The sequence below is a fragment of the Sorex fumeus genome, unplaced genomic scaffold (genome assembly GCF_029834395.1).
Source record: "Sorex fumeus unplaced genomic scaffold, SorFum_2.1 ptg000003l, whole genome shotgun sequence".
In the NCBI taxonomy this organism is placed as follows: Eukaryota; Metazoa; Chordata; class Mammalia; order Eulipotyphla; family Soricidae; genus Sorex; species Sorex fumeus.
The window spans coordinates 18,044,141-18,069,896 of NW_026606060.1; the positions used below are offsets into that span (position 1 = coordinate 18,044,141).

At 46.5% G+C, this 25,756-nt stretch overlaps 1 protein-coding gene across 2 annotated transcripts in view; it reads left to right on the forward strand.

The window, feature by feature from the left end:
• The first annotated feature begins 10,599 nt into the window (after positions 1-10,599).
• The window catches only part of KCMF1 (potassium channel modulatory factor 1), a 78,765-nt gene continuing 63,608 nt past the window's right edge, over positions 10,600-25,756 (forward strand). The window contains exons 1-2 of one of the 2 annotated variants that reach the window (XM_056116253.1): positions 10,600-11,051; positions 13,505-13,739. Coding sequence is in view for 1 of the 2 variants with exons in the window: in XM_056116246.1 (XP_055972221.1) it covers positions 11,036-11,051 (16 nt within the window). In the remaining variant the exon portion in view is untranslated. The remainder of the gene's footprint in view (positions 11,052-13,504; positions 13,740-25,756) is intronic. The other variant, XM_056116246.1, reaches the window with a different exon arrangement.

Below are 25,756 nucleotides of genomic sequence, written 5' to 3' on the forward strand. Positions count from 1 at the left end.
CTTCGTAAAGGGTAAAATTGGACCATAAAGAGTCTTATGCTTACCTAAAGCAAATAAAGTAGCACGGTAGCACTGTAGCACTGTCCTGTTGTTCATCGATTTGCTCGAGCAGGCACCAGTAACGTGTCCATCGTGAGACTTCTTGTTACTGTTTTTGGCATATCGAATATGCCACGGGGAGCTTGCCAGGCTCTGCCGTACAGGTGGGATACTCTTGGTAGTTCACCGGGCTCTCTGAGAGGGATGGAGGAGTCAAACACAGGTTGGCCGTGTGCAAGGCAAATGCCCTACCCATTGTACTATCGCTCCAGCAAATAAAGCAAAAAGTAAAAAGTGTCATCCAGGTCTGGAGAGACAGTACAACAGGAAGTGTGCTTGTGTTGCACGGGGCAGACCCAAGTTTGATTGCCAGCACTACATATGGTATCTGGAGCCCAGCTGGAATGATCCCTGAGCACAGAGCAACCAGGAGTAAGCCCTGAGCACAGCGAGTGTCACCCCAAACAACATAAACAAAAACAAGCAGAGAGAGAGAGAGAGAGAGAGAGGAGAATGGAGGAAAATAAGAAAAGCTAGCAAAGTTGCAAAGGACAACAGAAGGGTAAGTTGGTAAGAAGCTGTGTCTCTGGACAGCCCAGATATCTGGCAGTCATGGGAATGAAATCTGAAAGGTATTTTAAAAATAAAACATTGGGGCCAGAGCGATAGCACAATGGGTAGGGCGTTTGCCTTGCACACAGCCGACCTGGGTTCGATCCCCAGCATCCCATATGGTCCCCCAAGCACCGCCAGGAGTAATTCCTGATTGCAGGGCCAGGAGTAACCCCTGGGCATTGCAGGGTGTGACCCAAAAAGCAAAAAAAAAAAAAAAAATTAAAAAAAATTAAATAAAAATAAAACATTGACTTCACATCTCCATTGAACTAGTCATGTGCTTCGGTGCGTGGTTTAGGCACTAAACTCAGGGCCTCTCACAGTGGAAGTTTTTGCTCTACCGCTGAGCCACGCCAGGCCTGAATGAGTGAGTCATATGTCAAGTGCTCAGCAGCTACGTGTCGCTAGTGATTGTTTGGGAACAGTACCTGCTGCTTGATACCTTCAGTTGGTTCAGGGTTTGGAGTCAATTTCAACGTTAAAAGATTGTAGCACTGTAGCACTGTCCTCCTGTTGTTTATTGATTTGCTTGATCGGGCACCAGTTACATCTCACAACAAATTGTGAGACTTTTACTGTTTTTGTCATATTGAATATGTCACGGGGAGCTTGCCAGGCTTTGCCATGCGGGCGAGATACTCTTGGTAGCTTGCCGGACTCTCTGAGAGGGGCGGAGGAATCGTACCTGGGTCGGCCACATCGGCCGCATGCAAGGCAAATGCCTTACCCACTGTGATATCGCTCCAGCCCAACATTAGACTAAAAAACAAAATTAGGAATGATGATTGCTCTAGGAAAGTCAAACTAGGTTGTGTTGACTCGCTGCTGAATAGCTACACCAAACAATGTTCATTAGGAAAACGGTGCAAATGCTAACGAATATTCATTTGATGCCTGATATTTAAAACTAATAAAAGCCTCATTGATGTGCCAGAGTGCATGCTTTGCAGATAAGAGACTCAGTTCAATCCCTGGCACCACATGGTCCCACGAACAATGCAGGGAACAATCTTAAGCATTGAACACTGAGTAGTCCCCAGGCAACACCGTGTCTGGCACCTAAACAAAACCAACAGCTGATTTGGGTAATGGTGTTGGGAGGTGCTCACTGAATGTAAAATCCGTTGATGATCAACTGACCTTGGGAGAGAGAAGGGAGGGTAGTCTAGGATGGCCGCAGGGCTTCATCTGGGTGAATGTGCTCAGCCCTGCAGGGGATTCAAAGAGCACAACCGTGGGAGGGAAAAGGAAAGTAATGGCATTAGGGAATGAGAGTGCTCAGCATTATAAACCAAGACAATCAGATGAATCAGAGTATTAAACTGGGCTGCAAGGTAGCTCACAGGCTTTGCTTTCGGGAGCCCAATCCCGGATAACACATGATCCTCTGACCTTCATTGCAGTGTCCCCTGCACAGAGCCTGTACTGCTGGGTGTGACTCAAAAACCAAACAAGGGGCCTGAGAGATAGGACAGTGGGCATTTGCCGAGCTGACCCCTCGTTTGAGTCCCCTGAGCACTATCTGGAGTTATACAAAACAGGTAGAGTGTCAATTCTTTCAAGAAAATTGGATGAAAGAGAGAAACAAGAGGCCAGTAGCTAGAGAATGTGGGGTTTGTGTCCCTTTTGGTTTTGGAATTCACACTTGGCTATCCTGAGGGTGTGGGGTCGCTCTTGATGATGCTGGAGGGAACTGTGTGATGCCAGGGGTCAAACCAGGCTCCTGCAAGGAGCATGGACTCATCCCCTGTGCTATGTCTTGTTTCCAGGGAAGTACAGGAACCAATAGAAGGTGAGTGGTTAGAAATACAGATGTTAAGACCGAAGGAGTGGGGCCGGAGTGACAGAACAGTGGGTAGGGCTTTTGCCTTGCATACTGCTGACCTGGGTTCAATCCCTGGCATCCCTTATGGTTCCCCAAGCACCACCAGGAGTAATTCCTGAGTGCAGAACCAGGAATAAGCCTTGATCATCACTGGGTGTGACCCAAAAAGAAAAAAAATAAAAGACAGAAGGAGTATAATCTGAGATGGAATGAAATGAGGTCATGGAGGAGAGATGAAACTGGAAAAAGACTGTCTTGGATCTCTGGGATAGGAGTGAAGAGATGAGACAGCAGGATACACGTGCACAAAAATAAATACCCCACAAGAAACAAGGCAGAGTTGGAAGACTAAGAAGTTGCGACCTCTCGAACTCTGCTCCCTCCATTTATAGGTGAGGCAATCAACCGGGGATGTGATGAGTCAGCAGTTGGTCCCAGGGCTGGGCCACAATCTGAGTGCAGGTGCTGTTCCATGGTAGTTCAGCTGCAGCGGTTTCAGCTTCACTTCTAACAGCCCTCTCCTACACACCATCATAATTTTTCCTGAATGATGAAAGGTATCCTGAGTCTTTGAGTCTGTGTTTGACAAGTACTGGAGGGGAGCAATTGAGTGAGGCATTTGGGTCAGTGCCGGGAGTTTGTAAAGCAGGGGGCAGCTTGAGAATGAAGGCTCTGACGGGCTTCTCTGAGTGAAAATAGTTGGATTACATCATAGGGAGCTGGGGTGGGGTGGTAAGAAAATGAATTGCGTTAAAAGGAAAAAGGAGGGTAGGGGATGATCAGGGAAGTGGTTCGAGTGGTAGAGTACCTGCCTAATGGATCTGAAGCCCTGGGTTCGATCCCCAGCTCGAAATGGCCCCTGAGTACCACTGGGTATGGTTCCCAGCAATTACTGAAAAAAAAAAAAAAAAAAAAGGAAAACAAATCAAATTGTCAGGTAGAAAGATCAAGGGTTTGGAATTTTGAAAAAAAATAAATAATATATTTAGAGGTTGAGTAAGAAAAACTAGAAAAACAGGAAGTAGACTAGGAAGTGTCTACATTAGAGGCCCAGGCCCGGTTCTGGGTGGGGCGCGGGTGGCTGAAGTGCAGGTGTCATGCCTCGACTGGAGGAAATCAAGGAACTGGAAGGTCAGGTGTGCACAGACCAGGTGGCAGATGAGGTAGGAGTCGAGGTGTCTCTTGCATGGGGGCTGAGGGGGCAGGGAGCCTGGAGGGCAGAGGGAACTGAGAGCAGGAGCCCTCTGGGTGCTTTCAGGGTTCCATATGGCGGCAGGCACCTAGCTAGCACTTAGACATTAAGGCGCAAATCCTGGCTTTACCAGGATTGTGCGTGTGGCCAAATCAGTGACCTTTTTTTTTTTTTTTTGGCTTTTTGCGTCATACCCAGGGATGCACAGGGGTTACTCCTGGCTCTGCACTGAAGGAATTACCACTGGCGGTGCTCAGGGGACCGTGTGGGATGCTGGGAATCGAACCCGGGTTGGCTGCGTGCAAGGCAAACACCCTACCTGCTGTGCTATCGCTCCCAAGCTCCCAAGCCTCAGTGAGCTTCTTGGTACCTCACTTGTCTTAGGGGTAAAATGGAGATATAGTAGCATCCTACAAGTAAAGTGCTTATACCAAGGCCTGCCACATGTGGCAAGGCACCACTTAAATGTCAGCATCATTATCATTGCTTATTTAAATAATCAGTGGGTTGGAACAGTCCCCTAGATTCTCATTTTCTCAGAATCCTTTTACATTTTTTTTTTTTGCTTTTTTTTGGGGGGGGGGTCACACCGGGCGATGCACAGGGGTTACTCCTGGCTCTGCACTCAGGAATTACCCCTGGCAGTGCTCAGGGGACCATATGGGATGCTGAGAATCGAACCCGGGTCGGCCGCGTGCAAGGCAAACGCCCTACCCACTGTGCTATTGCTCCAGCCCCTTCCTTTACATTTAAAAAATTTTATTTTTTTATTGATTCATGGTGAGTTACACGGTTGTTCATAATTAGGCTGCAGTCATCCAGTGTTCTAACACCTATCCCTTCACCAGTGTCCCACCCTCAGTGTCCCCAGTTTCACTCCTGCTCCCCAGACTGCCTTTTTTTTTTTAGCTACTGTTGTTTGTAGTACTGTTACTGAAGAGGTATTATGCATATTATTTTACCTCCTTTCAGCACCCAATTCTTTTTTTTAAAATTTTTATTAGTGAAACACCATGAGGTACAGTTGTAGACTTACAAATTTTTGTGCTTGGGTTTCAGTTATACAATGATTGAGTATCCATCCCTCCTCCGGTGGCCATTCCCCACCTCCAAAGCTCCCAGCATCCCTCCCACCCCCCCACCCCTCCATCCCACCTCACCCCTGTGGCAGGGCATTCCCTTTTGTTCACTCTCTCCTTTTGGGTCAGCACCCAATTCTTATCCAAAGTGATCATCCCTTTACAATCTTAAAAATTATTCAAGAGGAAAATAAAATTATTGAAGAGCAGACCAGAGAGATAGTAGACACCAGGTCGGGTTCCCTGAGCACTGCCAGGAATGATCCCTGAGGACAGAGCCAGGAATAAGCACTGAGCACTCTTGGTGTGGCCCAAAACCAAAAATCAAAAAATAACCAAAAAAAAAAAAAAGAGAGAGAGAAAAATCTTTTAAAAGAAGTCTATTTCCCAGCAACGTTTATTTTATAGAACACAACTTTTTCAAAACAAAAAATTATTAGGAGGCAAGAGTTAATATTTGTGATGCCTGGCCAAATTGAAGGCAATTAATAAAGATCCTCCTATCTGCTTCTACACTCAATGTGCTGTTTCAAGTGCGTAAGGGCCAGACAGAGCCAGCTCAGTGGGGTGAAGAATATGCTTTGCATGCAAGAGGCCCAGTTGGAGGCCCCCTGATCCCTGGCACTGCACGGTGCAGCCCCCAGTCCCCAAACTAACTAAATTACAGCAGTGTCAAAAAGCACGCCAAGGAGGAAGTTACTCTTGCTGAGAGGCAAGGAAGGTTTCCCAGATGCAGGGGATTCGAATGTGCCTTTGAATTTCCCGTGCTCCCTTGCAGCAGAGGGAAGAGAAAGCAAGTACTAAAGCGGGCATCAAGGAAGCACAGGGCAGCCTGGGAGAGGAAGGCAAAGCCGGGCTGAGCAGGCTGCTAGGTCTCCCTGAGGAGGGGTGGAGAGGGAAGCTCAGCAGTGCTCAGGGAGGCCCAGCTCAGTGCTGGCAGCTCAATGCAAGGGCCCAGGGATGCGGATGACATGGGCCACTTTGGGGGCCAGACAGTTGGGTCTTACATAGAAGTTCATTTTCATCCCTGAGGCCTGTTTTTCTCAACCTTTTCCTGAGTGTGCCCCCTTCTAACCTTATGTCCTCCCTGTCCTAATCAGTTGACTCCATAATCTTGTGATCTCACCCCTCCCCCTATTTATAATTTTTTTCTAACCTGTGACCCTTTGGAATATCCTGGGGACACAAAAGGGGTGAGGATCATATCACCCCTGGTTAGGAATTGCTGCTCTAGACTACAGGAGACTGGAGGAACAAAGTTTTTCTTGTTTCTTTTCCTTGGTCTTGTAGCCTCACCTGTCAATGTTTGGTTCTTCTCCCAGCTCTGCACTCAGGGCTCACTCCTGGTGGGCTCAGGGGACCTATATGGGGTGCTGGGAATTGAACCTAGGTCACTTAATCACTTAACTTCCTGTTAGTCCTCGATTTGCTCGAGCGGGCGCCAGTAACGTCTCCATTCGTCCCTGTCGCGTGCCAGTGTAGCCCAATGGCATCTGTTCGCTCTGGGAACATGAAGAGCCCCAAACCGATTGTTCATGAATTACAGTAATTACAACTGTTCTCATTCATGAACCTAGGTCAGCTGAGTACAAAGCAAGGTACTATCACTCTGGCTCCACGTTTTTTTTTTTTTTTTTTTTTTTTGCTTTTGCTCTTTGGGTCACACCCGGCGATGCACAGGGGTTACTCCTGGCTCATGCACTCAGGAATTACTCCTTGGTGGTGCTCAGTGGACTGTATGGGATGCTGGGAATCGAACCTGGGTCGGCTGAATGCAAGGCAAACACCCTACTCACTGTGCTATCACTCCAGCCCCATCCAAGAGCTTTTTTCAAAAAATATTTTCATGAGGTATAGAGAGTAGCACTGTCCTCCCATTGTTCATCGATTTGCTCGATTGGGCCCAGTAGCATCTTCATTGTGAGACTTGTTACTGCGTTTGGCATATCAAATATATCTTTGGGAGCTTACCAGTCTTTGCCATGAGGGCGAGATACTCTCAGTAGCTTGCTGGGCTCGCCAAGAGGGGCGAAGGAATCAAACCCAGTCTGCCAGGTTGGCCACGTGCAAGGCAAATGCCCTACTGGCTGTGCTAAATGTTTCCTTAGGTATACAGTTTTATAAATTTGAGACAAATAAATAGTAACATTATTAAGTCTCCTGCCCCCACACCTGGCTGTCCTCACCGGGGCCCCTTGGAGGGGAGCGGGTTGACCTTTCCTCCCCGCCCCGACCAGGGCTCCAGCAGCCGAAGACCTCCAGGACCAGCCACCACCATGCTGAGACCACTCTCTGCACACATGAAGGTACTGGCAGAGGGACAAAGCCACGCGGGTTCCGGGGTCGAGATCTCCAAGCCTACTCGGATTGGGGCCAAGCATCCTCCACCCAGATCCTTCAAATTCCAGTAGGCGGGGGTCACACCCACCAACTGGCCCCCTGGAGCCATGTAATCCCATCAATGGCCAAGACTCAGAGACTATAAAACCCAGCTCCCAGAAGTGCACGCGGCCGCGACATCTTATTATGACATCTTATTATCTCATTCCTACTTTGGACAAACTGGCAGGCTACCAAATGTAGCCTGTCCACATGGTAGAGTCTGACAAACTCCCTGTGGCGTACCCAATATGCCAAATACCAGTAACAATGATGGGTCTCATTCTCCTAAAGAGCCTTGAATATAATCTCAGGGCTAGGATGAAAGAGACGTTACTGGGGCCTGCTCGAGGCAATCGATGAATAACAGGATGATTTGTGATTAAGATACTAAATAGTCCAGGCCAGAGAAATAATACAGTGGGGAAGGTGCTTTGCACTCAGCTGACTCAGTCACGAGTGATCCCTGAGTACCTAGGAATGTGGCCTAAAAACCACCAGGGAAAAGAGGAAGGAAGATATAGAAATAAGAAGATACAGAAATATAGAAAATAAGTCTCATCACCTTAAAACTTTGTTGATAACTCCCACTTCCTTGGCTGGAGGCACTTTTGTTTTGACTTGAGGCCTCCTCAACTGGGTTGGGGGCCACCTGGGTTACACTCAACGGTCCTAGGAAGGCCATGGGGCACTGGGAATAGAATTCAAGGCCCTCTTCAGTCCAGGTTGGGGTCAAAGCCTCTGTGCTACTGAGGAGGTCTCCACACTGCAGCAGGCAGTATTGGTCTGCTCTCTTATCCTATATTATTTATTTATTGCTTTTTTGGGTCACACCCAGAGATTCTCAGGGGTTACTCCTGGCTTTGCACTCAGAAATTACTCCTGATGGTGCTTGGGAGACCATCTGGGGTGCCGGGGATCGAACCCAGGTTGGCCGCGTGCAAGGCAAATGCCCTACCTGCTCCAGCCCCTCCTATACTTTTTAACTTTGAAATAATTACGCAATTACAGAAAACCGTTGAAAAGAAGCCCCTTCCATTTTATAAAACTACAGAAAAATAGCAAAGCCAGGAAACTGACAATAGTACAATTAATTAGATCTTATTCAGAATTCATTGGTCTTTAGCTGCATCAGCTTGTTTTAAGAAACACAATTGGACCATACAGGGAAGATGGGTTGGTTGAACAAGGACAAGGGATAAAGAACTCAGAGAAGTGTAAAGGAGGATTGGAGAAAATATTTCTGTAGAACAGAAATAAATCAGTTTTTTATAAGTGGTCTGGTTTTGTGTGTGTGTGCCAAAATATTGAATATTGAACCCAGCACAGGTTAAACATGTATTAATGTTTTGCTGAGCTATAACTACTGCTTCTATATTCAGTTTTGAGAAATAAAAATCTCCCATAGGGCAGCAAGCAAGTTTATTTTTAGTTTTTGAGTTACACCCAGCAACGCTCAGGGGACCATATGTGGTATTGGGGGTAGAACGGTGGTCTACTGCAAGTAAGGCAAATATCTTAACTCTGTATTCTCTCTGGACCCCAGACAGTTGTTCTAAACTGCAGGGCCTGATCTCTGACTAAATTGGGGAAATGTTTCCTCCAGTCATAAAAACCCCATTATCTAACATAGACAACGTATGATCACATTACCTATGAAATACATTATGAGCAATATATATTCCTGTTCTTATTCAAACAGGAAACACTTTTCATTGCTGCATCTTCTTTTGTCCAACTGAATGAAGGAGTAGCCAGAGTGATACCCTCTTGAGATTTAGATAGTAACTACTCTCAAAGGATAGCGGCAACTCTCCCAATGAAAACAAACTCAACATTTAGGCTGACTCTTACTCCTTTCTGGTGCTCAGTGTTTTTGTCCTCTCCTACCGGCTTCAACATCTTCTCTGATTATATTTAACATAAATATTCAATGGCTTAATTTGTCTAACCTAGTATATTTACAGGCATCACTTACTCATCAGGAACGGTGGGTGTTAGCTTCACTTTTACAGCCTAAGGCTCCGTGTTTGGTACCCAGGGGCACTGTAAAATGCTTATGAAAGTGCTGGCATGGGTAAGCACCTGGTTAGTGCTAGCCTGGCTAGCCGAAGCCTTCTTTTTTCTGCTCCACCAATGCCTAGTTTTGGGCGCTGAACTTTTCTTCAACAGTTGTGTTGGACTGCATTTAGAAAAATCTTTATAAATTCCCATGGAAATATTTCTGGCGATAAGCTTTTATTTAATTCCAATTCATCTGAATCTTTAGTTTGGTTAATACTTAGTTAACTAACTAGTAGTTACTACCAACTATACCTCTTGCATAGTTACCTACAGATTAGCTTTCTGGGGCTAAATATTTTATATACACTTAATTCTCCAAATTACTATCATCTATAATCACGTGCATTTAAAAGGGGGGGGGGCGGGTTAGGCACAAGGTGTCAAATTATTTTAGCCCCAGTTCCAAGAACTACTGAACTGCACAGGTTTCAGAATAACCTCCAAATTTGTAGTTATCTTCCGGATCTAGTTTGAATCGATCTAGCCGAGGGCCAGCGGTCTCTGCGCCTGAGGCCTCAGCAGAATTTCGAAAGTAAAAGGAGTAAATTAAAACCATCCAAACAAACAAAAGACAAAAGACACGGAGGAGCCGGCAATGTGAAACAATCCGTCCAAGATTACCCAGAGACTATCAGAAGCGGAGTCCCCGGGAGGAAGCTTGCCTCCGAAGCGCAATTTCCCCGGAACCACGCCACCAAGCGACACGTGGTAAAGGGGGCAGTCGAATTTGAATCTGCGGCAATGCCTGCGAACCGAGCTGGAAATGGAACAGCGTTAAAAAAAAAAAAAAAGACCAAAAGAAGAAGAAAAGAGCGGGCCAAGTGCACGCACACTCGCACACCAGTTTTGCAAAGTCGCACACACACCCCCCCCCCCGCGGTGTTGCGTGACAGGGCACTCGGGATGGGCGCGGGCGGGTGCAACCGGGGCCCCGCGGCCGAGCAGGGCCGCCTTCCCGCACCCGGGCGGCGGTCCCGGGGCGCAGCTGCCTCCCGCTCCGGGGCCGTTGGCGCGTCCCTCCAGGAACCCTCGGCCCGGCAGCCCCCGCCGCCCGCGGTCGCCGCAGCCCCGCCGCAGGTCGCCAGCAGCCCGGGGGTCGGGGTCGGCGGCGGCGGCGGGCGCCCGGCGGGCCACGCGGGGCGGGCGCTCAGGGCGGCCGGGCATTTCCTCTTCCTCCCTCCGCGCAGCGCGGCGCGGCGCGGCGCCCAGGCCCCGGCCCGGCTCGGGCGCTCGACCGGGCCTGCTGGCGAGCGGAGCGCGGGCAGGCGCCGCGCCCCGAGCCGCCGCCGGAGCCGCCGCCGGAGCCGCCGCCTCCCGCACGCCGCCCCCGCCGCGGCCGCGGGCCGCGGGGCCTCGGGGCGGCTGGGCCCGGCGCGGACAGCGAGAGGCGGGGCCGGCGTGCGGGCGGCGGAAGGAGGCGGAGGCGGAGGCGGCGGCGGAGGCGGCGGCCCGGAGCCGGGGCGAGGGGCGGGGGGCGGGCCGGGGGAGGGGAGGAGCGGCCTTCGCCGAGCGCCGCGCCGCGCCGCAGCCCGGAGCCGGCGGGCCCGAGAGTGACCGAGTGGCGGCGGGCGCCGGCGGAGCCGCGGCGTCGGACCCGCCTCCTGGAGGAGCTGAGCCCCGGCCAGGCCCGGCCCCATTCCCGCCCCGCGCCGCCTCCCCGCCGCCGCCGCCGCCGCCGCCGCCGCCGCCGCCGCGGGAGCGCTCCCCTGCCCACCCCGCCCCCGCGGCCGAGCCCGGGAGTCGAGTGGGAGTCGGCCGGCCGGCACGGGCAGCGCCGGGACCCCGCGGGGGACACTGCAGCCGGAGCCCGGGAGGGGCCGCGCCGCCACCGTCTGAACTAGGATGTCCCGACATGAAGGTGAGCGGACCCCCGCCCCCACCCCGCCGCCCGGGCCTCGGCCTAGCCCGGCCGGGCCGGGGCGCCGCGGGAAGGCGGCCGGCGGGCGGCGGGGACCGGGCCGGGCCCGAGCCGCGGGGGCCGAGGCTCCGCGCCGGGCGGGCGGGCGGGCGGGCGACGAGCGAGGAGCGGCCGCCGCGCCGCCGCCGCCGCCGCGGCCGCGGGGCCCGGAGCCGGGCCTGGAGCCGGAGGCGGGGCGGCCCGGCGGCCCGGAGGGTTTGCACTGTCATGGGGAGCGGGGGGAGGGGAGGCGGCGGGGCCCGTTACCGGCGGGAACCCGGCCCTCGGGACTGATACCGGACGCCGCGGGCCGCCGCGCCGGGCCCGGAGCCGCGGGCCCCGCCGCGGCCTAGCGCTCCCGCCGTCCCGGAAGGGCCCGGCGCGGCGGCCGAGCGGGGCCGCGGGCGCGGGCAGGAGCCCGCCGAGCCCGGCCCCGGCCCCCGGCGGGCGCGTCCGGTCGCCGGGAGACGACGGCGGCGAGGCGCCCCGGCCCCCCCGGGCCCGCGACGGCCCGGGCGGGGAGGCTCGGCGGCCGGGGAACGGGAAGCCCCCGAGCCCGGCCCGGCCTCGCGGTAGGCCTCGGCGCGTCCCTGGGCTCGGGTAACCAAGTTCCCGGGGCGGATCCGGCCCCGCCGCGGCAGCAGAGGCGGCTCGGCCCGCCGGCGGGCCCCGGCGTTGCACACCTTCCCGAGCACTTCGGGGCGGCGCGCGCGGGGAGCCGCTCCCGGCCCGGGCCGCGCCGGACACTTTGTTTTGCGATTTTAAAACTCGAGGGGGGACGGTTGCAGATTGGGAGACCGCGCTAGCCCAGTCCCAGGGCACAAAGAGACACATTTGGGGTGTGTGTGCGTGTGTGTGCGTCTGTCTGTGTGTGTGTGTGTGTGTGTGTGTGTTCCGGGCCGGTGTGTAGACTTTGAGTCGGTTTAAAAAAAAAGAAAAAAAGTTAACTTTAATTTACTACCATATGGTTTCGAAGAGGGGGAGGAGGTTTTGTTTCTTTGTTTCCCTCCCACAGGACTTTAAATTAAAAAAAAAAAGAAGTGTTAAGAGACTTGGCCCCCCAAAAGTTGATCCTGCTAAGGTTAATGGAGGATCGGAGAAGTGACTTTGAGAGAGAACCGTGTGCTCTTGATTTAAAAAAATCTGTATAGGCGAACCTAGGAGGGGAGAAAGTTAGTCCTTCACACCGGTGGAGCAGTAGGCTTGGGAAAATACTGGCCTAAGAATTTCCAGGTTGGAAACGCAGATGGACTTGGAGCACTTTTCAGAATTTGCATTACCAACTGCAGTGTTGAGATTGACGCAAGAACCATTTTCGGATTCAAGGATTCTGTATTTTAAGTACCCAAACTATTAGGAAGTAGACGGTATTCTGCAGCGTTAGACATTTTGAAGTAATAAGGTAACAGGGTCATAGGAAGAATTGAAAGTTGTGCCTGTTTCCTCATTTTTCCCCCCTTCTTAATGAAATATAGTCCCTATCACAAAGAAATAAGACTTACATTTTAATTTGGCATACTGAAGTTTATTTTAAACTGATTGTGTGTACATTAACCACCTTCACAAATCGAAAGTGAACTACAGCTTCAGCCTTTTTTTTTTTTTAAGTAAAACTTGGGAGGATTAAAGTTAACAGAACCATAGTGGCGGCGAAAGGTGTTTAAGACCCATTCTCTTGCTCCAGAAAATCACCCAGATAGTTCAAGACTGAATACTTTAATTGAATCTGGGAAGATTCCTGTACTCTTAGAGGAATCTTTCAGAGTCAAGTCTCAGTGGGAACATTTTGAATGTGTAACACAAATTCTGTAACTTAAGCCTATTTCCCCCATTTGGTCCGTGGAAAGCCTTGTGGTTATGAAACTTACATTTAACTTACTTGAGTATTACTGAGCCTCAGCACATTAATAGTCCACCTTTTCTGGTAACTTACATAATGCCAGATGTTTTTGAAAGAAGGAAAGTACTATAATACATCAGTTGAAGACTTACAGTACAGTACTTCACAAGCGATCATTGGTCTAGTTTATGACCTAATATAGAAATGGCAGTTTCATTAAGAATTACATTTTAATTCATTAGAGGTACATTTTATAGACTGTTTTTTCAGGCCGCCATTATTTTCATCAATAGAAACCTCACCCGCCAACATAGGCAAAGTTTTATTCCCTACTTATTATTATACTTTTTCTCAGTTTTTCTCTTGAAAAAACTGAGCAGGCTAATCTTACTTCTTCTAGACTTTCTTGAGCTGTATGGTTTTTGATTAAGGGCTTTTAAGCATCTAATCGCCTCCAGATTCTCTGAACTACCTGTTTCCTTTAGGTAGCATGGCCCAGAATTGGATACAGTAGTCTGGTAAAAGATCTGAACTGTGCTTTCTGTAATGTGCCTGCATTGTGCTTCCTTTTCAGTGCCTTCTGTATGCTTATAAGTTGTTACTTTGTCTTTGTGCCCACCCTTATGAGTTGCACTGTATTATATGTAATGATGTAACTTTGGACAACACATCCCCAAGATGGACACCTGTCAAGCTTAGAGTCTCTACCTTGTGAAGCCATGGACTGCCTCTGAGAAAGGAATTACAACCAGGAGCATGGGAAAATGCTCTAACGCAGGGGTCAGCAAACATTTTCTGTAAAGGGCCAGGTAATATATCTTGTGAGCTTGGCAAGCTTTAAGGTCTCTGTCAGTTCTGCCATAGTAGCACAAAAGCAGCTATAGACAACATGCAAAGGAGTTAGTACGACTGTGTTCCAGTGACGTCTTCCTCTGGGGCTGGGAAGATAGCGCAAGTGGTGAGACACCTAACCGAGCATTTGCAGGGTCCTACTTGGGTCTCCAGCACCACATGTCCAACTGGGTGTGGACCTGGTAGTTTCTGAGAACAGGGGCTGGGCCAACTTCAGCTGGGTGTGGTACCTATTTTGAAAATGTATTTTATGGACACTGACATTCGAATTTCATACTTTTCAGGTGTCATGAAATATGACACTTTGTTTATCATTTTAAAATGTAAAACCATTCTCAGCTTACAGGGCATACAAATGCAAGAGGTAGACAGATTTGGACGAGTTTGGTCCTTGTGTTTGTATTTGCTTACTTCTGCTCTAGACTAGGGTTTTAAGCATCACTGGAACGGGAATTGCTCGGAGTCCAGGAAGGATGGGCTCTGCTTGGTATACTCATCATTTGGATACTGGGGAGTGAGTCCATGAGCTGCACCTGTTTTCTTCCTCAGCCTTCAATGGCACCTTGTGTGTCAGAACGGAAGTAATTGTTTTTCAGGTCTGAGAAACTGATTCCTCCCCTCCTAGTTCCTGTCAGAGTCGAGATGGCAGTATTCTAGATTAAGTCTCCTACTTGCCCATTATGACATTCCAATCAATTCCAGGGCCTCTTTCCATTTTTATTTTTATTTATTTATTTTGCTTTTTTTGGGTCACACCCAGCGATGCACAGGAGTTACTCCTGGTTCATGCACTCAGGAATCTCTCCTGGCGGTGCTCGGGGGACCATATGGGATGCTGGGAATCGAACCTGGGTCTGCCGCGTGCAAGGCAAACGCCCTACCCACTGTGCTATTGCTCCAGCCCTTCAATTTTTATTTTCACTTTCTGTGTTTTTGTATATGAAAAAACATTTAAAAATGTTAGTATCCAGTCACCTTATGGTCACCATATCAATAACATTTATCTTCGTATTAAACACAGTGAGCAGTCATTTTCTAGTTTGTGAGTGTATTTTTTAATGTTTCAGTCTACTTTAAAGACATTTAAAATATAAGTATGCTCTCATCACTTAAAACCATCTTAGTCACTTTGCAAATTAAAGGAAAAAAATCTAATTACATGGAACTTTTAGCCTTAGTAATGAGATTATAAGTATTCCTTCATAACTTGGAGCCTAAATGGTTACCTGGAATTAATTCTATTACCTGAAATCAGTCAATCTTCTTTCATTTATTATCATGTATAAGGCATTCTACCTTATGTATAATGCACAGGTGAATGTGGGGCTGAGTGAATGAGACACAGTTTTGTACTTTTAAATCTAGTGGAGAAGATGCACATTTAGATAGCTTCTGCAGTGCAGTATAACATGCCATAGGAAAGGAGAAGCAAACTGATGACCATAACTTCAGTTTGACTAAATTTTGCCCAGTTTCAGAGGACTCTGATATGATTTCTAGTTTGTATTTTTCTCCCTTGAGTTTCAGTCTTTTCTTCCTTGAGTTTTTTCCTCCCAATTCTGGGGATCGCCTCACGATCCACATTGAGCCTCTCTCTGGCCTCTGAGCGCCTTCTTAAATCTTGTTGGTTACTTTTGATTTTGGATAAAATGGTAGAGATTTTTAAAAGAGAGTCCTTCTTTACCTGATTTATATTTCTCTTACCTTTTGGAAGGTTTTCATATGTAAAAATGATAGTGAATAAATACTACGTTCTCATAAACATCTCACAGGTTATTTTTTATATAAAGTACAAGAATAGGTAGGCTATTAATATGCTTTTTTTGAAATTGTACCTTTCTCTCATTAACGGATGTAAATTTTCTATTATCTAAAAAATGTTTTCTGAAAGTAAAAATTACAGTGAGTCCCAGAGTTCATCACAGTAACGTTTTCAGGGTTTGGACACTGCAAAACTGGAATTAATAATTAAAGCATGTGACTTTAATGTGATGAATTTTGCCTTCCGGTAGCAAAGTAAACTGGCTTTCATTTAAAAGCTCTTTACCATTAGGTTGGACAATTTAACTATGCTCTGTTAAAAGATTACCACATTCTTGACTTTTTTCAGTTAAGTCATCAATTGTATTTACCTTGACTTCATTTTGGCGGGCAGGGGAAGAGGAGGACATACCTAGCTGTGTTCAGGGCTACTCCTGCCTCTCTGCTCAGAGATCATTCTTGGTGGTACTCAAGGGACCGTATGTGGTTCTGGGGTTGATTGAACCTGGATTGGCTGCATGTGAGGCAAGTGCCTTACCCTTGTTCTTTCTCCCCAACCCAACTTTCTGATTTAAAGACTTAGTTTTGCTTTTGAGGCCACTCCCAGCAGTGCTCAGGGCTTTGTCCTGGCTCTGAGCTCAGGGCTAACTTCCAGCAGGGCTGTGGGGACTGAATGCAGTGAAAGGGGTTGACATGGTTGGCCATGGGCAGGGCAGCACCGTACCCGCTGTACTATCTCTCTGACTCTGAACTTTTTCTTTGCTTTTTGTTGTTTGTATAGGGGTAACACGTGAAGGTACTTAGGGCCTACTCCTCGCAGTACTCTGGGAACCGTGTGGTGCTGAGCATCAAACCCAGACATCTTGCATGCAAAGCGTGTACCCCAGCCCTTTGAGCCATCTCGCTGGCTTCTACCTTGACTTTCAGTAATTGACAAGAGTATAAACATTTTAATTTCCTGGATCTTTGATTTTATGAATGAATCTAAGTTGGTTTTGAAGCCCATTTCCTCCTTATTTTGGCATTTGTGTTTACGTTAGGATGTGATAAAGAATTCTTGTTTCAAATTTAGTTTGGAAGAAATTCCTTTTAGTCTTAGAATTTTAAGATGTATTAGTAATCTTGTTTAAGATTGAAAACGAGCAGAAATTTATGAAACTTCTAATGTGAAAGCATCAGCTAAATCCCTTCATATTAGGCTTGCAACATTTGAAAAAAAAATCCATGCATTTATGAGTCATAACTTGATTTCAAAACATCAGGTTTATAAAATTTACCACTTTTTTTTTTTTGGATTGTGCTCTGAGCCTCCTAGTTTGAGAGGCATCAACTCAGCCACCCAGCCTTGTGCCCAGCCTCCTGGATGTTTTCTATTTGTTCTAGGTGTCCAGTTTAGTAGGGCTGAAACAGTAATGCAGTAGGCAGGGCTCTTACCTTTAAGAGCACTGCTGGATGTGGCCCCCACAGAAACCAAAGCAAAAAAAAAAATATATATATATACACACACACACACACACACACACGTGTGTGTGTGTTAAAAGAGAGAACTGTTCATGATTAAAGTATTTGTTCAGAAGAGATTATACTGATTGTAAGTGTTCTAGGAGGCATGGCATTTTTAATTTCCTTAAATTGATATGGTACAGGTTTTTAGTCATAGTTTTTGTATTGGGGCCACACCCACCTTGTGCTCAGGGGTCACTGCTAGCAGTCTCCTTGGAGCATGGACGGGGTGGGGGAGGGGGTGAGAGATCAGACCATGCTGGGAGTAGAAATAAAAGCAATTGAAAAAAAAAAGCAAGTGCTCTACCACAGAGACTCATACTCAGCCCTCAGTTACTTATGATTTAGTAATAAAATTGAAAAGTCCTTAAGGTGTATATACAGATTAGAAATGTAGGCTTCTTGGGGGGAAGGGGGAGTGGGTTGGGCCACACCCAGTGGTGCTGTGCTCAGATCACTCCTTGGAAGTGCTTGGAGAGGACCATGTGAGGTGCCCGGGATTGAACCTGAATTGGTCGTGTGCAAGGCGAGTGCCCTGCTGTGCTCTCAGGCTCCCCAAATGTGGTAGTTTTATCTATTAGTCTTGCCCTGGTTCTTGTTGGAGATCTGGAATAAGGCATATCTTACTATTTCATGTGGGGATCTAGAATAAGGCAGACTGGGAGTACTTGATTCCTTGAGAAGGAAATGAGTGGTCAAGAAAAGAGATGATGAGAACAAAGGATCAGGATGGTATTAGCAGAAGAAAGTTAGACCATGTCTGTACCTCTTGGGAGTGATAGGTACACGCAGGAGGTCAGAGTTGGGAAACCAGCCTTCATGCCCCTGTAGTGTCTGGGCTGGATGGGAAAATGCAGTTTTGTGCGACTAGTAGGAGAGGAATTAAGCCACCTGTCATAATGCCACCCTCTTCCCTCCTCCCTTGCCCTCCTATGGAGTCTCTCTTTCTCCCTACACTCCCTTCCTTCCTCCCTCTCTCTGCAGTGCTCAGGGCTTACTCCTGGCTCTGCTCTCAGGAATCTCTCCTGACCTGCTTGCCGAGGATTGAGTCCGTGTTGGCCTTGTGCAAGACAAGCACCCTACCTGCTGTACTGTATCCAGCCCGAGAGTCTCTTCACCATGTTTAAAGTTTTTTTCTGGAGCGTAACAAAGCAGAGTGTGGTCCATCTGGTTCATGTACTTGGTTAATTGGTTTCGTCTCTTCGAAGGCGGTAGTTCCAACTAGCAGTCTGGCAGATGTTGCCAGTGACCACAAGGAGTATCAGGGAGAAAATGACTTCATCCATATTCTTTTACATTATTATTATTATTTTGGGGGGTTTTCGGGCCACACCTAGTTGTGCTTAGGGCTTACTCCTGACCCTGCACTCAGGAATCACTCCTGGCGGTGCTGGAGATCAAGCCTGCTTTGGCGGATGCAAGGTAACCACCCTACCTGCTATACTATTTCTGCAGCCTGGCTGGAACCATTTTAGAACCAACCGAAATCCCAGTAGTGGGTCAGTTAAGTCACCTTCAGTGAGAGCAGTGAGTGAGAAGTCTCTTAACGTGATGACTGATATTTGTACAGGTTCCTTCCAGCTCTCCCTCACCCCTCCACTTCTTGCTAGTATTGTGCTAGTGTCATGCACTTCAGCTTCTTTGGTCAGGGGATTGTTATTATTAGTCACTTTCTAGTCTTATTTGATGAGTTGACGATTAACACAGGTATATTGGACTGTAATCTCACTTTTATTACTCCTCTAAGGCTGTTAACCATGGGCCAAGGATTATGCTCAGCAGTAGAGTTCTTGTCTTGCACTTGTGAGACTGTGGGTTTGATCCCCAGCACCTTGCCAAGGGAAAGAACTGTCACTCTCCCCTCCTGCCCTACGAAGTGGCACACCTGCCTTTTCCTCCAGGCATTTGGAAGGGTGAGGGTGTTGTTGAGCCTGCGGTGCTGGGGATTGAAACTTGGGCTCCTGCATGCAAAGCATGCATACATCCAATCCTTTGAGTCTTCTGTTCGCAACCCCTTTTCTGGCTTTTTTTTTTTAATGTAATACTTGTTTGTCTACCTCCCCCACAAGCTATTTGAAGAGTAGGTATAGTGTTTCACTTACCTTTGTACCCTGTCACCGAGCTAGTTCAGTGGTTGGCCTTTTTGAGACACCCAGTGAACACATGGGTAAAAGTCACAGATGTTAATACTTGCTTAGAAACCGGGAGACTGGAAAATATTCTTCCTCTGTTATTGTTTGGGGGAAGCTGGTAAAGGGGGCCAGAGAATGGGAAAGAGGACTGGGACTTTGTGAAAGGGGAAGAATAAACTGCACAGAGTGAAAATAATTTAGGAGAGTGGGCTCCTGGGGTGGTCACTAGATTTGGCCATGTTTGGCTCTACTTCTTGTTCCCATTCCAGATCAACTGGCTGTGGACTCTACATATTAATTGCAATATGTGTGATTAGTTTTCTGGTTCTTTCTTTCATTTAGCAAGTATTATGGACTGACTACTCAAGTTGTTCACTGTCTCACCAGAATGACAATATTCATTGTGTTTGAAATGCATGTTTGAGGCCAGTGCTGTTCAGGTTCGTGGGCTGTAACTCTTTCCCATGTGCTGGAATTAGTCCTTGAAGTTTATGTTTTATATGGCAGAATAATTAAATTGTGGAAGTAGTGTCATGGTTTTGTAAAGTTCGAAGCCCCCTTTTTTAAAAAAACTTTCATTTGCATTTTGTAATTCTAATTCTTCCCAGTAGTGCATTTCTTTCCTTAACAATATTTTCTTAAATTAAAGAAGTCTTGGCTTACAAGGCTGGAGTGTATGTTTGTATGTGGGAATGTTGGTGTGGTGCTTCTGCATCTCCAGGTGTGGTAGATAAAAAGGAAAACTGGAAGTCTCAAGACACGTCTGTAAAAACAGATGTTTTCTCATAGATCTGGTGGTATCTTTGATGCTTAGGGAGAAAAGATCTCAAAGGGTTAAATGTTTCATCTTTGCCTTAGGTGTAGTTTCTTGCTGTGGGGTTTTCAGAGTCCTATGCAGAGGTGGAGCTCACAGCTCCACCGATCCCTCCTGTTACTCTTTGCCAACCAGTACTCTCCTTTCGTGTCCTCTATGGGAGGAGAAGTTTGGCAGTGCAAGCAAATGAGAAGCTTTCTAAATTAAGGTTTAAGGACATCGAAGTAAAGAGGACAGAGATTATATAAAGGAGTCGTTACAGATGTACCCTTTCTTTTCTGCAAGAGTGAAGTGTTTGATGGCAGCGCAGCATGAATGGGGTGTTGGGAACCAGGTAGTTTTTATAATTAAACATCTTAACATTCAGCCCTTTGAACTGCTAGCAATTCTAAGAACAGATCGTTGTAATTTGAAATGAATGTAAACTGTGCAATGTTTTTGTCTACAGATACAGATAAACATAGTGGTTACAGAGATCAGGGTAATTTTTTTCAAGGGAAAAAACCAGTTAGAACCCCCAAGTGATGGTGGATCTAGTACAGAAACTTGTGCTGTGCTTGTGTCTGGCCAGAATCAGAGATCTTCACATCAGACTTACCATCTTTTTCATGTTTGTTTATTACTTATTTCACACCACCTTCTTTTTGTCTTCTTTTTTGTTATTTGGGCCACACCTGGTGATGCTCAGGGATTACTCCTGGCTTCTCACTCAGAAATTACCCCGGCAGCGCTCAGGGTACCATATGGGATGCCAGGGATCGAACTGCATTACAAGGCAAACACCTTACTGCTGTACTATCTTTTCCAGTTCTCATTTTCTGTATACTTTTTAGAAGCCACTCAATGAAAGAAGAGACCCCAAGTTTACTTTCAGGATTAGGGTAGCTAGCTGGCAGGTGTAGCAAAGTTGAAAACCATTGCTCTGTCACCTTCGTTATAACTACGGTCCACCAGTATGCATGACAGGTGAAGAATGCTGGGGTGGACCATGCAATCTATTTCTGTTTCTATTCTGTAGAAATCTAATGCAAGCCAGATGTAATTTTAAACGCTGGTAGCTATAGTGACAAAACTAAGGAAGTGAAATAAATTTTAATAATTTAATACTTTAATTCAGTATATCCAAAATAACATCTCAACATATTATCAACATCAAAATTGTGTTGGAATTTTTTTCAGCATTTTTTTATTCTTTCCAAAGTTAAAAAAAATGTTTGTTTTTTGGTCAAAAATTTAAAACTAGTTGAGCAGATAGGTAGTACAGTACAAGTACTTGCCTTGCATGAGACTGACCCAGGTTGGGTTCCCGCCCTGCATATAGTACCCTGAGCCCTTCCAGGAGTGATCCCTGAATGCAGAACCAAAATCAAAAAGTGTTTTTCGTTTGGGGGGAGGGGGGTGGGGCCAACCCAGCAGTGCTCAGGACTTGCTTCTGACTCTGTGTTCAGGGATCACTCCTGGTGGGACTCAGAGGACCATCTGGGATGTGAGGATCAAACCTGGGTCAGCTGTGTGCAAGACGAGTTCTCTATGCACTGTACTATTGATCCAGTTCCTAGAGAAATATTTTAATGTTCCATGTGGTGACAAAGTAAAAATTGGGAATAAATTACTAGTCCCTTGCAGAGCCTAGTGGTGAATCCAGACGGTGTTTGCAGTTCTGTATGGGGATGGGCGTGGTTGAGCTGTTGTCTTTCCGTGAAGATCCTTTAGATTTGATATAATTTGTTGTAGGCATTTTTCATTGAAATTAAATTGGGTCTCTGGTATCTCTTTAGGTTTATGTTTGTTGTTTCTACAATAGAAAAGCAGGTGGCAATGTATTCTTTAAAGTAGTTTTAAGGGCTTTGCTTATATAGCTAATTCTTAGCTCACTATCAAATTTAATCACCAGCCCGTTAATTCTCTTACCTCTTTGGCTTATTGTTTTAGCCAGTTCAGACTTAATTTGCAAGTAAAAATAGAGTGTTTGGGAGATAGTTTGTTAAAAATTAAAGACCTAGTATTTTTCTCTTATTTTACTGAAGTAGTTGTGCTGGGTGATCAGTTTTATAGCTTTAGTCCTGCATCAGCCCCCTTCCGTGAGATCGTTGGAACATCAGGAATTTGTGGCTCCATTTAACAAAAAATAGTATAGAAACGAATCCTTGGTAGAAAAGCAGATTCTTGGCCCCTGCCTCAAACTACTGAATCAGTTTGTGAGGGAGGAGCCTGGCAGTCTTAACACCCACCCCCAGGCCCAATTGTTCCTGGAGTCAGATCATGTGTGAGAGGGTCAGTGGTGGTGGCAGAGAGTTGGTGGAGGGCACATAGTGGTTGCCTACCTCTCCCGGCCCAGCAGTCTTCCGGCTGCTTACATATGCACACAGGCTACACCTACAAAGCATGAGCCTAAAGAACCTGGAATGGAACTGCTGACCTAGGGCCTTACTCTATTTTTTTTGCTTTTTGGGTCACACCCGGTGATGCTCAGGGGTTACTCCTGGCTCTGCACTCAGGAATTACTCCTGGCGGTGCTCTGGATTAAACACTCTTCTGGTCACAGGGATACTGTAGTGAACAAGATAAAAATTTTCATCCCCGGGGCTGGAGCGACAGCACAGCGGGTAGGGCGTTTGTCTTGCACATGGCCAACCTGGGTTCAATTCCCAGCACCCATATGGTCCCCCGAGCACCGCCAGAAGTAATTCCTGAGTGAAGGGCCAGGAGTGACCCCTGTGCATCGCTGGGTGTGACCCAAAAAGCAAAAAAAAAAAATTTTTTTTTTCCATCCCCATGACATTCACGTACTCTTGGAATATTCAGTGATTCAGTGTATGCCCTAAATCCAGCCTGATGCCTGGTAAAACTAAAATAAAGTTTCTTCAGGGCATAGCTGTAAGCTGCTATTTTACATATTAACTAAGTTTTTTTTTTTTTTCTGTAGTAGCAGAGTTGAATTGATGCGATAGAAAATAATTTTGGTCTGACTCCTTAAAAAAAGTTTGTAGATACCGGAGTGGGTTGGAGCGATAGCACAGCAGGTAGGGCATTTGCCTTGCACGCAGCCAACATGGCTGACCCAGGATCGATTCCTCTGCCCCTCTCGGAGAGCCCGGCAAGCTACCGAGAGTATCTCGCCCGCACGGCAGAGCCTGGCAAGCTACCCGTGACGTACTCGATATGCCAGACACAGTAACAACAAAGTCTCCAATGGAGACGTTACTGGGCCCGCTCGAGCAAATCGATGAACAACAGGAGGACAGTGACAGTGACAGATACTGGAGTATAAGTAATATATATAATACAATGCAAATAATAAAGTTGCATGGTGTTGGTGGTGACAAGTGTCATAAGAAACCTTGTAGTAAGTTAAAGAAATAGAGTGAGGAATAAGGTGGTCAGCGAGGAACATTTTGAAGGTAAAACATTCATTATTAGTGTTTGGTTGTTGTTGTATGTCTTTTGTTTGGGAGTACACTCAAAGGGGTTTAGGGTCAACTCCATGTTATGCTTGGGGAACCATGTGGTATACGGGTCAAGCCAGTGTGGCAACATGCAAGGCAAACATCTTAATCCCTGTATTCTGCCCAAACATGATATATTTAAAAGGGGAGAGATCCAAATTAAGTGCAGACTCTGAAATTCGGAATATTCTGGTAGCAGAGAGAAAGTTGTATTGCCTGGAAAGTTGGCAGAGCTGGGAAAAGATAATTGTTTGGAAAAATGCAGTGCAAAATGTTTAATTGTGAATAGTTCGAGCAATTTTTTTTGAAGCAGTTTTTCATTGGAGAGACATTTTTGTCTAAAAACTAGTGTTTGGGAAGATATGGCCCAAAGAGCTGAAACATAGACTTCTAGACAGGAGCTCAGCTATCCCCCTCCCACTCTTGGGTATTGCCCCAAGCCATACCAGTTGTGACCCCCCCCCCCAAAAAAAATTGAAATTGCCAAGGCTAGAAAGTGAACTTGTATCGTAGCACATTCCAATGTTTTCATGAAACCCTTTTATACAAGTTTTCTCTGCGCTTGTCACTCTTTCAAGCTTTTCTATTCACCCTTCTATATCTTTGTTTCCTGTTTAGCAGATGTTTCTTGGAAATTGTGAAGTTTGGTAGAGAGCAGGTTACCTCCCTGGTTTGAAATCCTTGAGCATAGAGTTTAGGTCATCTCCATTAGCAGCTTTCAAACTTAAAAAATAGATAGTAAGACACAGACATTAGAAGGCAATAGTTACATTAGTAATGAAATTAAGAATGTCACACTATACATCTTTACCATATGACCTGTACTTTATTTTCTGTGCTATTTCATTAAACACATAAAAACTAGTTGTAATTACTTGAATTGGACTTCATTCTACTTGAGTTTTGACTTGTTATTTGAAAAATACTGACCTAGGCTATCCCAAAACTTGGAGTCCTTTATGCAGGGTATTGTGCGAGATGTGGTAAGGAAAACAGAACATTCCAGTCAATAATTCTCCCTCTTGGAAGAAGGAAGGTCATGGTAAAGTCATTTGTATGTTTTGAATGCCAGGAGTGTCCCCCCACTCCCTTTTTTAAATTATTTTATTTTATTTTTTTTTGCCATATCTGTCTATGCTCAGGGCTTTCTCCTGGCTCTTCTCTCAGGGATGACTCCTGGCAAAGCTCAGGAGATCATAGGGGATGCCAGTGATTAAACCTGGGTCAGCAGCATGCAAGACAAGTGCCCTACCCACTGTGCTATTGCTCAGGCCCCACAACAGACGAGCTGTAGTTTGACCAAAGAATGTGTCCAATTGATTACTCCACATTCCACAGTACTGGTAAGTAGAGCATAGTATTATTTGGGTATCAAGATATTTCCAAAAGAACATTTAAATTCAGAACTTTCTGAGTTTTCACGACAAGAGTTGGATTGAGGTGTCTGCACAGAGTGAGTGAATGATAGGAGGTATCATGCAAAAACTAAGAAAACACGAGGTATGTTGGAGAGAGGTGGATGGGACAGCTGGAAGAGGCTGGGGTTGGTTTTGGAGAAGACTCCTGTAAATGGTGGGAGGGAGGTATTGCAAAGACTAGGTGGCTTCCTAAGATTCCTCCGGATGTGGGTCAGGGACACATTTGTTCTGCCTTTCAGTTCAATGCAGTGAAGTCAGGCCATGTTTTCTGCAATGTCAAAGAGTACCTGTTTAGTCTCTCGCAGTGGGTTGCTATGGAGAGGATATTACAGTGCATGTAAGAATGTCTTTTAGGCTAGATGAAGCACTGCATAAATAAAACTTAGGGGTTAGGGCTTTTTTTTTTATCATGGGAGATGATTAGAAAGGGAGATTACTGTGGTGGATAGGGAATGATTTTGATTTCCACACAGAAGTCCATCTTTTCTTTTTTCATGCAGATTTTGGGATGGAGGAGATGGTACACCAAAATTTTTAAGGCAGGAAGGACATGATAAAAACATTTATTTCAGGGGGATTAATGTAGTGTACTTATACATGACAGTTTGGTACCTGTGACAGGGAGACCCTTTAGAGACTTTTTGCTAGAATGAGCTTGAACTCCAATGGACCTGAATTATTCAGTGGAAGTAGGAACAAAAAGGAAAAAAAGGTGACTAGGTAAAATTTTATTGTGAAAGAGAAAAGAATAAAGTATAATTTCAGAATAGGTTCTTGAATAAAGTATAATTTCAGCCAGGTTCTAGAATTAGACTCTTCTAGTAAAAGTTGGGAATTTGTGTGTGTGTGTGTGTGTGTGTGTGTGTGTGTGTGTGTATGTGCGTGCTTGCGTGTGTGCAC